The 14,518-nt window shown below is 41.5% G+C and overlaps 1 protein-coding gene across 1 annotated transcript; it reads left to right on the top strand.

The window, feature by feature from the left end:
• The first annotated feature begins 2,266 nt into the window (after window positions 1-2,266).
• On the top strand, window positions 2,267-8,418 carry LOC147622817 (uncharacterized). The gene is made up of 3 exons (XM_086822615.1): window positions 2,267-2,674; window positions 2,766-2,915; window positions 8,059-8,418. The coding sequence occupies exons 1-3, from the start codon at window positions 2,267-2,269 to the stop codon at window positions 8,416-8,418; spliced, it is 918 nt and encodes a 305-aa protein (XP_086678741.1).
• The last annotated feature ends 6,100 nt before the right edge of the window (window positions 8,419-14,518 follow it).

Raw genomic sequence — 14,518 nt, 5'->3', positions numbered from 1 at the left:
CAGTCCTCCAAGAGATGTCACATAGCGCCTCGCTATGTCTCTTGAGGTGGGTAGTCTATTTTCCTTTGGAAGCATGTTTGATAATAGCATGCATCCAATATCATCAATTATAATTAGTCTTAAATCCTAAACCTTAAACCACTAATTCAAATTTGTAAGTTAGAATGCTTACTTCAACAATGCGTCAAGACTTGCATTGCTCCATCCATAAACTGTTTGTATATTAAGTAGTTCAAGTGAAGCACGTAAAATTGAGAATGTGCACCCTTCAAACACCGGTGTCGATGAAGCCTTATAAAGATGCTCTTGTTCCATATCATCGTCGTCCATACCTTTGGGATCATCCTTAAAAAGATTCCGCACCATATCATCAAGCACCTCCTCTTCCACAACTTCGTGGGGTGCAGGGCTATTGTCGTCCCTTTCCCACTCATCTCTGACAATAGATCCCGAAGCTCCAGCATCATCTCGTCGACGCTTTACGTGCTCTCGTCGCGCGTAGGGTACCATGTTAGGGTGTGGTACTGCATCCTGCTTCAATTTATCAAATTATATGTTACAACTCTATTAATTTAATTTGGATACCATGAGTCATTTGAATACCATCAATTTACATCTACTCACCTCTAAACCTGTTTGATTCCATTCTCCATACATGGAGATGTGATTCAAGGTAATTCGACGTGCTCGTACAATGCATCCTTGACATCGATTACACATACATTTGATCCGTTGTCCCAACCACACATTGCGATTACGATGACGCATTGTCTCATCTTCTCCAGAACTGCTTGAAGAGGTTGATGACATCCTGTGTACAAATCAGAAAACACAAAATCATTATATGTTTTTAATGAAAGCACAAAAATCGCGTGTATTGACGCGGCTATTTCCTAAAAATTGCGTGTATTAACGCGGCTACTTCCTAAAAATCGCGTGTATTCACGCGGCTAATTTCTGCAAAACGCGTGTATAAACGCAGCTAAAATAACATACACGCGAATATACACGCATTTATAAATGCGAATATAAACGCGGCGGTATGTTTAAACTAAAAATAGCCCGCCTTCTCCAAATATAGATTTTGAACTAAGAAATCGACTGTGCATGCGTTTTCGCCTGTTTTCGCCTCTTCCAACAGCAAGGAGGGAGCAGAGAAAGGAGCACACACACGGGAGAAGGAGGGAGCAGAGAAGGAGCAGAGAAGACTCACTTTTTCAGAGGTGAGTCACTTTGTCCTGTGCCTTGTCTCTTTTGTCAGATTTGTTTACTTTGCTCTTTGCTCTTTGGGTTTGTCCTTTTGCACACGATTGGGTTACTGCATCCTGACAGGGGCGACAATGGCTGGTCCTTTTATAAGGACATTCTGTCTTTGTCGGGGGGTCGGTCTTTTCGAGAAAATTTTTTCGCAGGTCGCGTGTACGAACGCGTGTAGAAGCGCGTGTAACCTGTCTGCAGAGTATGTTCACGCGGATATACACGCGTTTTTGGACGGGTGTATACACGCGTTTTTTGACGGGTGTATACACGCGTTTCTGCAGACAGAAAACTGCGGCGTTTCAGATTTCATGATTTGCAGGCAACTGACTTGAATGATGATATTTGTGTGAGTCAAGAGACAGCCCATGATGTACATGAAGATGTTTGTTGCAGGTTCTTTATGGATATTCCAGGTTCTTCATCCGATCCATTTGCGTACAGCAATTGGCTGATGGAGATGCTGAATCACTTTGGGCGCCAACCTGGTCCGGTTGAGCTTACAGAGTATATGTATGCCCATCCCCCTCCTTCCCTGCCTGGTGTCTATACCCCTACCGCGAGTATCCAGGGCACTCCAGTGCCGTCTATTCCTCCGAGTCCGACGAGACGGCATGCAGCTTCTCCTCTTCCACGTCCACCGAGGAGACATACCTCGTCCCAAACACACTCACGTACACCCTCACAGCCACCATCACGTGCTCCCTCAGAGCCACCGTCACGTCAGGGCTCACAGCCACCGTCACGTAGACAATCCCCCAGTCGTGACTCCACCCGCAGCAGTAGGAAGAGTGGGAGTGGAGGATGCGGCGGGTGCTTTGGTGGGGGAGGTGGGGGAAGTGGGGGAGGTAGTAGGGCACGCGGTGAGAGAGGAGATAGAGAGAGAAGAGTTAGAGGAGACAGTTCGGAAGAGGAGGAGATGAGAGAGATAGAGAGAGTAGTCTGCTATGATGTGACGGATAGGGGCGGGATAGTGATGGATGCGAGGGGGAGGGAGGTAATGGAGTACATGCGTGGGGTAGTATCTAACTCATATAGAAATTGTTTTATTAAATTTAAAGATCAAAATAGCCGATTAGTTGGGGAGGTGATAGAGGCTGTACATAGTCGGTACCCCAATCCCCCACATGCTACATTCTCGGATGTATGGGGAAGGACGCGAATAAGGGAGATCTTAAGTAATAAAAGATCTCACCTTAAAAAACTCGCGTACGATGACCGGCTAAATGTAGCTGCGGGTGGCTATCCTGCCGAGAAACCTGCCACTGCGCACAAACGCGAGTGGAAGGAGGCAAAGAAACGAGCAGAGGGTGGCGTGAAGAGCAGGCAGCATGTGGAGGCACGACGGATCCAGATGGAGACCATTGGATCTTCGCATTTCGGATCTGGCGGCGTCGAGTCATGGGAGGCAGAGTTCGTAAGTATCCTGCCACTTTATTTGATTGTTTACTTAATTCATTGATTCTATGATTGTTTTAATCTTACAAATTGTGTTGATTATGTTACAGCGACGACGGGTTACGGGGAGGAAGCCCACAACCCACGATACTGCGTATGCTCGCCGGCATAGCAGACGTGACACGTGGGCCATCTTCAGAGCCGAGGGACGTATTACGGACGCGCAGTTTGAGATGGCCATGAGACCATACGGTCGACAGGTACTTGAAAATTTGTAACGAATGGTTTTGGTTTATTGAATTGCATATATATATACTTATATACTATATATTACTTGAACAGGCACAAGCTGCTGATGATCCACCGGCCGCCGCTGTAGAGGGTGGACGTGAGCACTACTCCTCGGACATTCCGACCGATGTGAGCTCATCTGAGCATGGAGGGATCACCGAGTCATCATCTGGGTCTGAGTAGTACTCAGACTTATAGTATCACATTCCATATTGAGGATGTGATTGTATATATTTTTTTGTAAACTCAAGCCATGGGCTACTTCGAGATATGGACTCCCTTGTATACATGTATGAAATTTTGATAGTAATATTGAATTGATTGATCGATAGTATTACATTCATGTCTGTCTTGAATCGTGTAATGACAATGTATGCATTCATGTCGTTCTTGTCTTAATCTCCCTCGTGCATATGTTCTTCGTGGATGGTCTAATGGGATGGTCTAATGCACAAAAAAAAAAAACCAGAGAGTGCTATTGGGTGCTGGAATGCTGGAACAGTATTCAGGCACCAAATAGCACTCTCTGGATTTTTTTTTTTGCTCTCTGTTCGCATGTATAAACGCGTCAGAACTGCTAAAATTCGCGTGTATCTACGCGGATACCCTGGAAAATACGCGTGTATTAATGCGTATAAACTGACAATTACGCGTGTATAAGCGCATCTAAATTAAAGAAACGCGTGTATAGACGTAGGTATAAACGCGTCTGGGACATTGGAACTGAACAGGATGCGGCTATACACCCGTGTATAAGCGCGTCTAATATAAGAAAAAGCGTGTATAGCCGCGTGTATCAACGCGTCTGTGAAAAGAACGCGGCTACACACCCGTGTATACGCGCGTCTGAGTGGTACTATACACGCGGTTTTACACGCATGTCTCTGGCCGCGATGATACACGCGCTGATACACGGGCCCGCTACTTTTTTTCACAAGTCATTTTTAGCGGCTAAGAGCGCGAGTATGAGCCCGATCCCTTGTAGTGACAGAGGAGGAAAAATTGCAAGGTATCTTTAATGGTATATATAGGGTTATTGAACATGAAAGGATACAAAGACCTAATATATCTGGTGATTGTATATATAGGGTCATGAAAACATGAAAGGATCCAAAGACCCATGGTGCAAGTTGGGATGCCCAAAGCAAGAATTCCCACAATGAGCGAAATCAACCTCTCTTGTGAGCTGAGAAAATCTTACTTTTATAGTATCACCCAGTTATACCATGAAACAACCCACATCCTCTAACCCACAAGGACATGCTATAGGGACTCAAGGGAAAACTAGCATGAGCTTTACTTTCTTAGATCCTAGAGCTTCCCTCGCCGCCCAAGATAATACTAGTACACTTCCTCCTCCATTGGATGGCATCACATCAACTATGGCACCTAGGATTGATGGAGAATTTCCTCTGAGCCACATGCCCACAGTTACCATGGTAGCCAACACCACTTCACACATGGAGGCCCCTGCGCTTGTTGGCATCTTGATATGACCATTTCTAGAGGGGTCACATCTTATTCTAGTGCACCCATGAAACATCCCCTCCCTACAATGAGTGTACTACCAACTCCTATTATTTTGAGACCGGCTGCACCTAATGCCCACACGACTAGATCACCTATTGTGCGGCACTAGTAGGGCACATGCTTTATGTCGCACATCTACCCCCACCAGGGTTTAGACTAATTCATCCTCATGTAGTGCCATGTGTTGCACGTCCACCTGCTCCTATCTTGCTCAAGTTATGTAAGATCCAGCTGTACCTACACACCTAGTTGCTTTTGCACAGGCCCTGGAAGAGCAGTAGTGGAAATCATCACATCTTATGAGAGGTGGTCAATAGATTTATGGGAAGGCTGCCTAGATAGCCAAGCTAACTCATAAGTTCACTGGAGATGGTGATCCTAGGAGACATGTGAAAGTATTTGATCAAGTGTGTGAGGCCCTAGGAGAATGAAATGAGGTTTCAATGACCAATGCCTTTAGTCTAACACTAGATGGTCAGGTTGGGGATTGGTATAGAACTCTTAGGGTCGAGGAACATTTGAACTTCATTGCTCTTAGGAGATTTTTCTTGAAGCAATTTGTGCTTGAAGAAGTATTATGGGGTGTAGCTTCCCAGATACACAAAGCTGAGAGAGAGGAAGAGGAGTCCGTTAGAGATTTTATTAGTCATCTCAAGAATTTGAACTCTCATTGCCTTCCACATGAACACTATTCGAATAATCAATTGTTTTGGATAGATTCATAAAACGAGCTTAATGATGAAGCGATCTATAATGGCTTAGTCATTAGAGAGATAACTACATGGAATGAAGACAACAAATACCATCCAACCATAGGATAATCATGGTCAAAGGAGCTAAAGTATCAAATTCTAAATCTATTACCTCCGAAGTCATGGGAAAGAGCACTTCTACAATTAAACCCCTGGCTAAAGGCGACACTTTAGTGAAGATGAATGTCATAGATTTAATGAAAGAACTCCAGGAGGGAATGAAGGCCAATAGGGTTCTCGAAAACGTACATATATACCCAAGAAGAGGCCTTCAATGGTTTTCAATCTACCAACAATGCCAAATCTCTAGGGCACTCTATATTGATAATTTTACTTTTTCTGGAAGTTATGGTCTCAACAGTTGGCTTTACCGGCTACATCACAACCACAAGCTATAATGACTATGGAAACATCTCAGCCCAATGTTGAAGAAATAACACACCGATCGATTGCAACCAACCACTTGTAACCATTGTGGCATAGAGCATTAGAAGTCCCCCAACAAGATTGTGGTGCCAAGCCCACAAACAAGACCCATCATCACATCCCTAAACATGATTGGGGTAAGTATTCAAACTCAAAGGAGTATCCTTAAAAATCTATATCACACACCGTTGAATGCTATCACCCAACTACAAGCCCAAAACCAACATGTTCTCTCGAGCAACAATATGTGGCCTCGGTAGCGAAATCCAAGAAGAAGAAGCAAGTCAGGAGTAGAAAGTCAATTAAGAATGGGAAAATAAAGGAAACCAAAAAGACAAATCTCAAGATCCAATCTTCATTAGGGACCTAGATGAGGACTCAGACTCCTTGGACACAAGGGCGGATTTTGAACAGGATGGGGAAATACTTTCCAAAACCAAGAGCACATGGAAGGAGCGATTCCTGGAAACTCGATCACACGAAAGGAGACCCCATGGAAGGAGACCCCACAAAAACATGCGATTCCTAAAACTAGAACACACTCACATGACAAAACTTGTCTCTTATCCTTACCCTCATAAGGAAATTGAGAATCTCTAAAAATTTAGTGATTTAGTTACAAAAACCCAAGAAGAGCTTAAATCAAAACCCAAGCAAGTGAGAATATTAGATACTCTACACCGTAGTACCTTAATGCCTACTATTGAGATTTGTAAACCCCTAGATGCATCGAGTCTCATCATGGAAGAGACTAAGGCCTCCACCTCTCATAGTTTGATCCCTAATTGGTTCAAGGGACAACTACCATACAGAACCTTGAGCTCAATGTCTCGAAAATGGATTTTCAAGTCTCACCAAAACACCTACTTATGGAAATGAGGTCATGAACGCACCTCTAAATATCTCCAAATTGTTAGAATTTATGGCCTCACAAACTAGTACAACTATAACATCTCGATTGAGTTGAGATATTGAATTGTTTGAAGCAATGAGAGAGCTCTCCTTAATGGGGAACTCACTGTCGGATTACCACCATTTGCTGACATGTATAAGGCACATCCCCAATATACAATGGAGACACCTCGAGTTATACTCAAATCGATAGTCCCAGTGGAAGGAAAAAAAACAAATCTATGGTTCAAATTCCACACAACAAACTCGGACAATAGTTTGAAGGTGACGAGTCTACTACACTACTACCGATTATGCCCAAGGGCATCATAATAATGGGAGTCCTAGATAGTGGTGCGGGAGTGAGCATAATCACTAATAAATGCTGGGAGAAGATGGCCAAGGCATGTCTTGAAGTCTCGGACATCATTGTCAACATGGCTAATGGGATTGTCGGCTAAACCTATTGGAATTCTACGAGATTTAAAGATCAAGGTCCCTCAAACATCGGGTTAAACAAACCTTCATTGTCATGGACTTTTCCAAATAGCAAAATCATATAAAATGATCTTAGGATGCCCATTCATGATAGAAGAAAAGATGGTACATGGCTGGTCCAAGAACCATGTCTACCTCCAATTTGATGACTCCATCATTAGGCTTAATATTGTGATTGGTTGCGTACATGCTATGGGTAGTGGAGGACTTTTTGAAAACCATTTAGACACCACCACTCATTCAGCCCCATTGCAATATTGCTATATAACTTGTAGAGAAGACACTGAGGTAGGGAAGGATTCATCTCACAAGGATGTGGACAAACAAGATATCAAACCTGAAAATAGTCTTAGCTGGATACATATGATGGCTACAATTGATAGTAGCTGGGGAGCTAGATGAACTACATGGGTTACAACTAATAGATCATCTAGCTGGGGAGCTAGATGATCTACATGGGTTACAACTAATGGTAAGGAGCTCCCTAAGGTTGTGCCCCTACAAATGATTTATGCTCTACCTACCCATATTGAGGGAATAGGTTATAATGAACTTGAGTCCACATGGGATGACTAAAGCTCAAGAACCAATAGTGGTGAGGGGTCTGAAATGAAGACTAAAAGCATCACCAACTCCTCAATCACCATAAGAAAATAAGATCTCACGGCATCCAAAGAAACTTGAGGGAGTAGCTCTAAATCTGATATGGATTCCCAATTTAGAGAAAGGGATGAAGTTCATCAAGACGCCAAGGAGCATATGTGAAGATGGAAGAGACGTGAATTATCATAAAAGTTTGCAAGAAAGAACCACTACCACCCAATGGCTCAAGTACATGGGTGCAGTTTACTTACATCAAAAGTTTATAGACAATAGGGGAGAAGAGTTATAAAAGGTTAAATATTGTAGACCACCCCCAATTGCAGTTTACCTACATCAAAAGTTTATAGACAATTGGAGAGAAGATTTACAAAAGGTCCAGTATTGTAGACCACCCCCAATTGATATAGCTCAGGTGGAAGTCTCTGATAAACCAAAACCAAGTGTCTCTGCTAGAAGGAAACAAAATCGTGAACTCACACAAAAGGAACAAGATGCTAAGGCAGCTCACAAAGGAAAGGAAAATGAGCCTGATTTGGACCTAGCACCTAAGAATTACAAGTCATACACCATAGGGGAATGCAAGTTAGTGTTTGATACTGCCAAACATAACCCCACAAGTGAAAGTGGAGGAGTATATGATGGGCCTGGAGAGTTCAAGAATGTAGACTTGGCTGAACTAGGAGAAGATCCCCATCCTATCTACATAGCAAAGGACCTAAACAAGGCCACAGAGGCTGAACTTGTAGCTTTCCTCAAGGAGTCTAGTGATTGAAGGTATCGCTAAGGATATACACTAAGAATGGATTCTAGGCTTAGTGTATATCCTTAGAGATACCTTAGAGTGTCTTGTTCTAATGTTATAAGGCTCATTTAATAGAGTAACTGACTGTATGTCTTGTAGATACTTTCCTATGATTGAGGCATCACCTTTTAGGTGAGCCTGGTAAGAAATATAAGGGAGGTGGAGAGATTCATGGGCCCTAGGCGCCTCCTTCTCCTGAGCCTATATAAATAGGGTATACTACTCACACTTAAGAACTAACTAGAGATCTAAGTGAAGAGTGTAATGCCCATTCTTTGCTTAGTGATCAATATCTCGGGGAGTGCACCACTAAAAAACCCTATGTATCATGTGCGTTCAAGGGGTATTTCGAAAACCCCTTACCTCTGAATTTTTTATGAATAAAATGACCCCTTTTTTTTAAAGGACTTACAGGTTTTTTTCAAAATCAATTTAAAAAACTTCTTCTATGAATGTATTTCCTTAAAATTTTGAATTAAAAAACCACTTCATTTGAACTCACGTGGTATACTTATATATTTTTAGGTGAACCCCCCGAGATCAATATACTAAATGGTCCTTTGTGGAAATACCTAAGCTAGTTTTTAGTGCACTGTTGGGGGGGGGCCACGAGCAAAATACCATTGTAAGGGGCTCGGCTTGCATATGCTCAAGGCACTCTCTAAAGGTCATCAAAATACCCCCATATCTAGAGAGATGGGTGGAGAGATAGAGGGAGGGAGAGAGATAGACAGATAGAGAGGGGGAGAGAGCACATACCTAGATAGGAGTTTAAATCCACCAAGAGCATAGGAGTTGAAGTCCACCAAGAGCATAGGAGCATGGAGGAGAGTGTAGAGATTGGGATATGAAAAGACTAAGGCAAGTGACACACTAACCTTGCTAACAAATTATGCATGCCTCGAGCTGTGTGCCTTGAACTTTATGCAAGGAGTGCCTCAAGGTGAAATTCATAAAAGAATCCACCTCCTTCAAACTTCTCTAAGGGAGATATCATATTGCCTCCTTTTCACGAGAATGTGTCAAATATCATGAAATTTAATATATTGAACTATATTAAGTCTCATTTGTGAGTAATGAAGTGATATTATTGAGGTGGATGGAATTTAATTATGTGTGTGTCTTATTTATGCTAATTACTCTATAGTTGTGCGCTTGTAAGGGGGGTGTTCTATACTTGTATACATACAAGACATTAGCCTTCCTTTGATTGTTGGTAGGTTCTTAGAAAGAGTTCTCCTAAGTCTCCTAGTACACAAAAAAATCCATTGAAATGGAGGATTCCATAGTTGCAACTATGCAAGGCGAGGATGGGCTACGCATTATGAGAAAAATAACTCAGAGTGGTGTGCGTATTACTGGCTTTCGTGAGATAAGTTCTTATTTTATGGTCAAAGAGTCTAACATGAAGGCTCACCAATGCATGAGTGGAGGAAGAGAAGATGTTATGTTTGAGTTTCCCTTTTTAGGGGAGAGGAGGTGAGAAGGGATACATTTTGGATATTCAGTTTGGTAATAGGCTCATTGTATTTGGTGACATGCTTGAAAGACCCACACCTCCAATAATCTTTGATGAGATCACTCCCATAACAACGATAAGATTAAAGGAAATTCATCTAGTTGTTAATAGTGTGTTGGACATTATCAAGAGGTTGCCTGACAGGAACACTCTATGCATTGCATACCACAAGGTCTCCATAATAGAATAGGCTATTGAACTTTCAAGTATTACAATAGAAATGTTATTTTTGCATTTCCCCCTGGTAAGGATAGTCAGAGAACAAAGGGTTTGGAAATGAAGTATGATGGTCATATTTGGAGCAAGGATGTAACAAGAAATATCACAAACTTTAATGGGGTGGTAAGACTAAGGTAGTGTGGAGGGGATTTCATTTGCCACAATGGGTTATGCCAATGTTATGCTAGGACTAGAATAAAAAAGAAAAGTCATTAGAAATGTAGGCTGCTTAGGGTACTTGAGATAGGAAATGTTTCAATAGGGACATTTCCATGTTTTTATTGTAAGATGGCCCCTATTTGCATGGCTACATGTCCTTGTAAATTGTACATTTGTCTTCCATATGATATTGGTGGCCTCGAAGTGACAAGGTGTGTAAGACACCTTGGATAGCACACCCACGAGGTTGCTGAGGGTACTTCAAGGGAAAACATTGAGTGCTTTCAAGGAAAATATGTCAAAACTAGTTCAAGAACCCCCCTCAAGTGGACCCGAGGCTCTACAATGGAAGATTGTAGAGGAAGTGATATTTTAGGCTATTTTGACCAAAGGCTCTGATAGCTTCATGATGGATGAACTTGAACTAGACAAATTTATAGGGTCCTTGGAGCCACTACTAAACACAAAAAGGTAAGCTAACATGATATGGCGCTTTGAATAAACTAGTGGTGAGTGAGTACTCATTTTTTGTCCTTGTTGTGTGTGATAGGGTATCTCAGTAGAAAAAAGAAACCAAAGGTGAATATCCTGCTCACATAAAGGATTGAAACTATTCTACAATTGAAACTCTCAAGCAAGTACGACTTCTTGCATAGTATAATATTCCCAGTGCAACTTGTAGTGTCAAGATTTGAAAGATGCCATGTTTTCAAGATGTCTACAAAGGGGCCAAGGTTTTGGAGTTGACCTAGTGAACAAAATGCATCCTGGTGGAGAGTTGGGAAAATGATAGGTGTTCTTTGATCATGTTAAGAGAATATATGAATGGCACACAATGTCCTGTCATGTGTACAAACTTTTTCTTCAATAGATGCAAACAATAGCCATTGGTGAGTTTAAGATAGAAGACACAAAGGCATAGGTACTGTTTTGGACTCTTCTCAATAGAGTGATGGAGAATGAAGGACTTATTGTAACAGAGTCTCATGGCTTCATGGGAGGTGAAGCAATGCCAAATTGGAATGCTGTTTGCACAATTTTCAATGGAGGACCCCATAATGTCATGCATGGAAAAGATCTCACTTGCTTGTGTAATTGGGAGGATAACCTCCATAAACATGCAATAAAATTCATATCCCCTTGGAATAAGGAAGAGTTTAACATGAGGGCTAAACAATGGAAGAATCCCCCACAAGAGAGTCTGTAGAGAAGGAGATAGGGTCACTAATTGAATGGCTCGATCATGATCATGCAATTGTGGAAAAAGTCCACATTCTACAAACTTGGATTGTGTGGTGGCATGCTAGGGTGTACCATTAGGGAGAGCATATATTTAAGGTGAGTATACGTAAAACCTTTATCCATTTTGCTATTGATAATTGGTGTTGAAATTTACTAGTGGTATTCCCTGGATATCTTGTTATCTTAGGCCATGGAAAATGATGACTGATACCTTGTTCCTAGGACCAACCTTTCTCAGTCTGTTGATGGAAGCTGGTTGGTCACAAACAATGGTGTCAAGTACATGTCCTTTTATGATGCTTGTTCAGAAGACATGATGGCACCTATCTTGCAAAGTGTTAAACATTCCTCCTTCCTAAAGGGTAAGCATATTGGCAATGGGTCTGATGTGCAAAAACTCATGCAAAGGAACACATTTTGACAAAGCAAAAGATTAATCAAGGGACTTTTATTGACCTTACAAAAACGAAGTTTTTGAGGAGATTGGAGTTGCAGGGGCCAAAGGGGAAGACTATGGGAATACCAAAATAGCTAGGAGGAAGAGGCCAAAGTCTTTGTCTACTCCAATCCATAATGATGATTGTCATAGGCCAAAATTTAAAGGAGTGACCATGCCAATAAAAAAAAACTCAAGCACATGTTTTCACGGTGTATGGGGGATGTCGGCTACAATGCAGATCTAATGTTACAACCAAAGGGTAGATATTCATAGGACCAAGTGGGCCATTAGATGCACCAACCCTAGGAGCCAAGTTCAATGCTAGGATTACATTAGGGAGTTAGTGTCCAAGTGTAATATGTTGATTGATGAAAAGGGAAGATCTAGGATGAAATGGATGCCTACACCATCTATTTTTGGAAGAATGAAATCAGGTGACCTTAAACATCCTCAAATGTAATGGTTTTGTGGACACATGATGCGAACCATTTACTCGAATCCTACTAAAGAAGCCAAAGATTTTCAATTCAACAAGGCTACTACAAAGTGTTTGGTGGAGAGAGGCACTAACTTGGAGGCTTTTGAGATACAACTCTTTACACATGGGGGGGTGAGCCTAAGCTGCATACTCGGCTGCATAGAAGAAGTGCCCTTGGTAACTTGGCAGCTCCACATGGGAGGAACACTATTAGAGATTGGGAAGAAATCATTTATAGAAAAAGAGTAACCAAGGAAATGCGAAATAGGATACATTCCGCTGCCACAATGGCTTGTGACAGTGTTAATGTGAACATCGTGGTGGCCAATGATCATGTCAAGTTCTCTATGACCACCAATGGGTGTCACAAAGAATGGGGATGCATTACACGATCATGATCTCAGTGTTTCCAGCCTGAACATGTGATGATTTCTTGAGACGATATGGTTGCTATTATGTGTACTACAATCTGTTGGGACAAGATGTGGAGAGTCATAAACTTTTTCATCAAGTTTCCTTGACAAAACAAGAGTTTTATGAGGCACTCTCATGCCTGCCTTGATGTTCAAGGGGCCGTGCACATTTTGGGTAGAAGCAATGCCTCAAACTGTGCAACTCACCTTAGACTACTGAAACTACATTTTGTTCCTATGCTTGTCTCTAGTTCTTGATCTCAGTAGCCTCTTGCCTATTCTCGCATGTATTTTGTTGATTTTCTCCACAGCCTACTGCAGTGATCATTTTGTTAGCTTACTCTATAGCCTACTACCGCAAGCATTTTGTTGTCCCTATCTCAATGGAAAATGGGTCACTTGTGGAGTTTCGTATTGTAATGATACCCTCTTGATTCCATGATTAATACCTTGAAAATTTAAAAGCACACAACTATATTTCTTGGAATAATATGAAAGTGCTTAACTTCTTGAAGTTGAGTGGATGGGGTGAAATGACCTTATTTTGTTTCATCGCTCAAAGGTTTATGCTCGGTTACTGGTATCCCTGACACTATTCCATTGATCATGAGTACCTACTCTACAAAGGTAGAGTTTGCATACTAGCTATTGGTGGTTTTGGGCCCAAAGTCTTAATAGAAATTCATGATAGTTTGAGTGTTGGTCATCCCGAGACTCAGAAGACCTATGCACTTGTCAAAAGATAAATTTTTTGGCCTAGTTTGTTTAAGGACATCCAAGACTTTGTGTTGATGAAATGGAATAATTTTCAAGTTAATAAGCATGAGAGCACCTCAAGGTTGGAGGTTTGCTGCATTCATTGGATATTCCCCCCCACAGGGAAATGGGAAACTATTTCCATGGATTTCACTGGTTTACCTAGAACAAATCAAGGGAATGGTTCGGTTTGGGTAGTGGTTGACTGATTGACCAAGATGGTCAAGTTTATACCGAATAGAAAGACAGTGAGACAACACTTGAGTTAGCTAGCTTGGTAATTGAACATCTCTAGAAACTATATGGCATGCCCCCACAAATATAGTCTCTGATACAAATAGGAAGTTCGATAGTAACTTTTGGAGGGAAGTCTTCAAAAAGTTGGATGCTACTCTGATTATGAGTACAACTGATCATCCGTAGTATGATGGTGGTAAGACAGACAGAGTCAATCAAGTGTTAGAAGATATGCTTTATGCATATGTCACAAAAAGCAATCCAATTGGAAGTAGTACCTATTGCATTTGAAATTTTCTTATAATAGTAAGAAACATTCCGTGAAACTGGATTTAGACCATTCATGTTGATGTATGCCTTCCCTTCAAGAAGAGTTTTTGTCCTAAAAAATGGTTGAGAAAGCTATAAACAAGTGTTATGTGTAGACTTTATGGTCATCTATGCCTTTGACTTCCCTAAGAACTACGATAAGGGAAATAGAAAGCACAACCCATATTTGTCTTAAGTACTATGACAAAGAAAACATATAGTGTTAGTGTTCCATTTGGAAGAACTAAACCATAAGCACCACTAAACCATAAGTACTATGACAAAGGAAACATATAGTG

The sequence above is a fragment of the Cibotium barometz genome, chromosome 28 (assembly GCF_041138505.1).
Source record: "Cibotium barometz isolate CiBa-2024 chromosome 28, ASM4113850v1, whole genome shotgun sequence".
NCBI lineage: Eukaryota > Viridiplantae > Streptophyta > Polypodiopsida > Cyatheales > Cibotiaceae > Cibotium > Cibotium barometz.
Note: the sequence above shows the minus strand (reverse complement) of the source record. Positions and strands in the feature narration are given on the sequence as shown.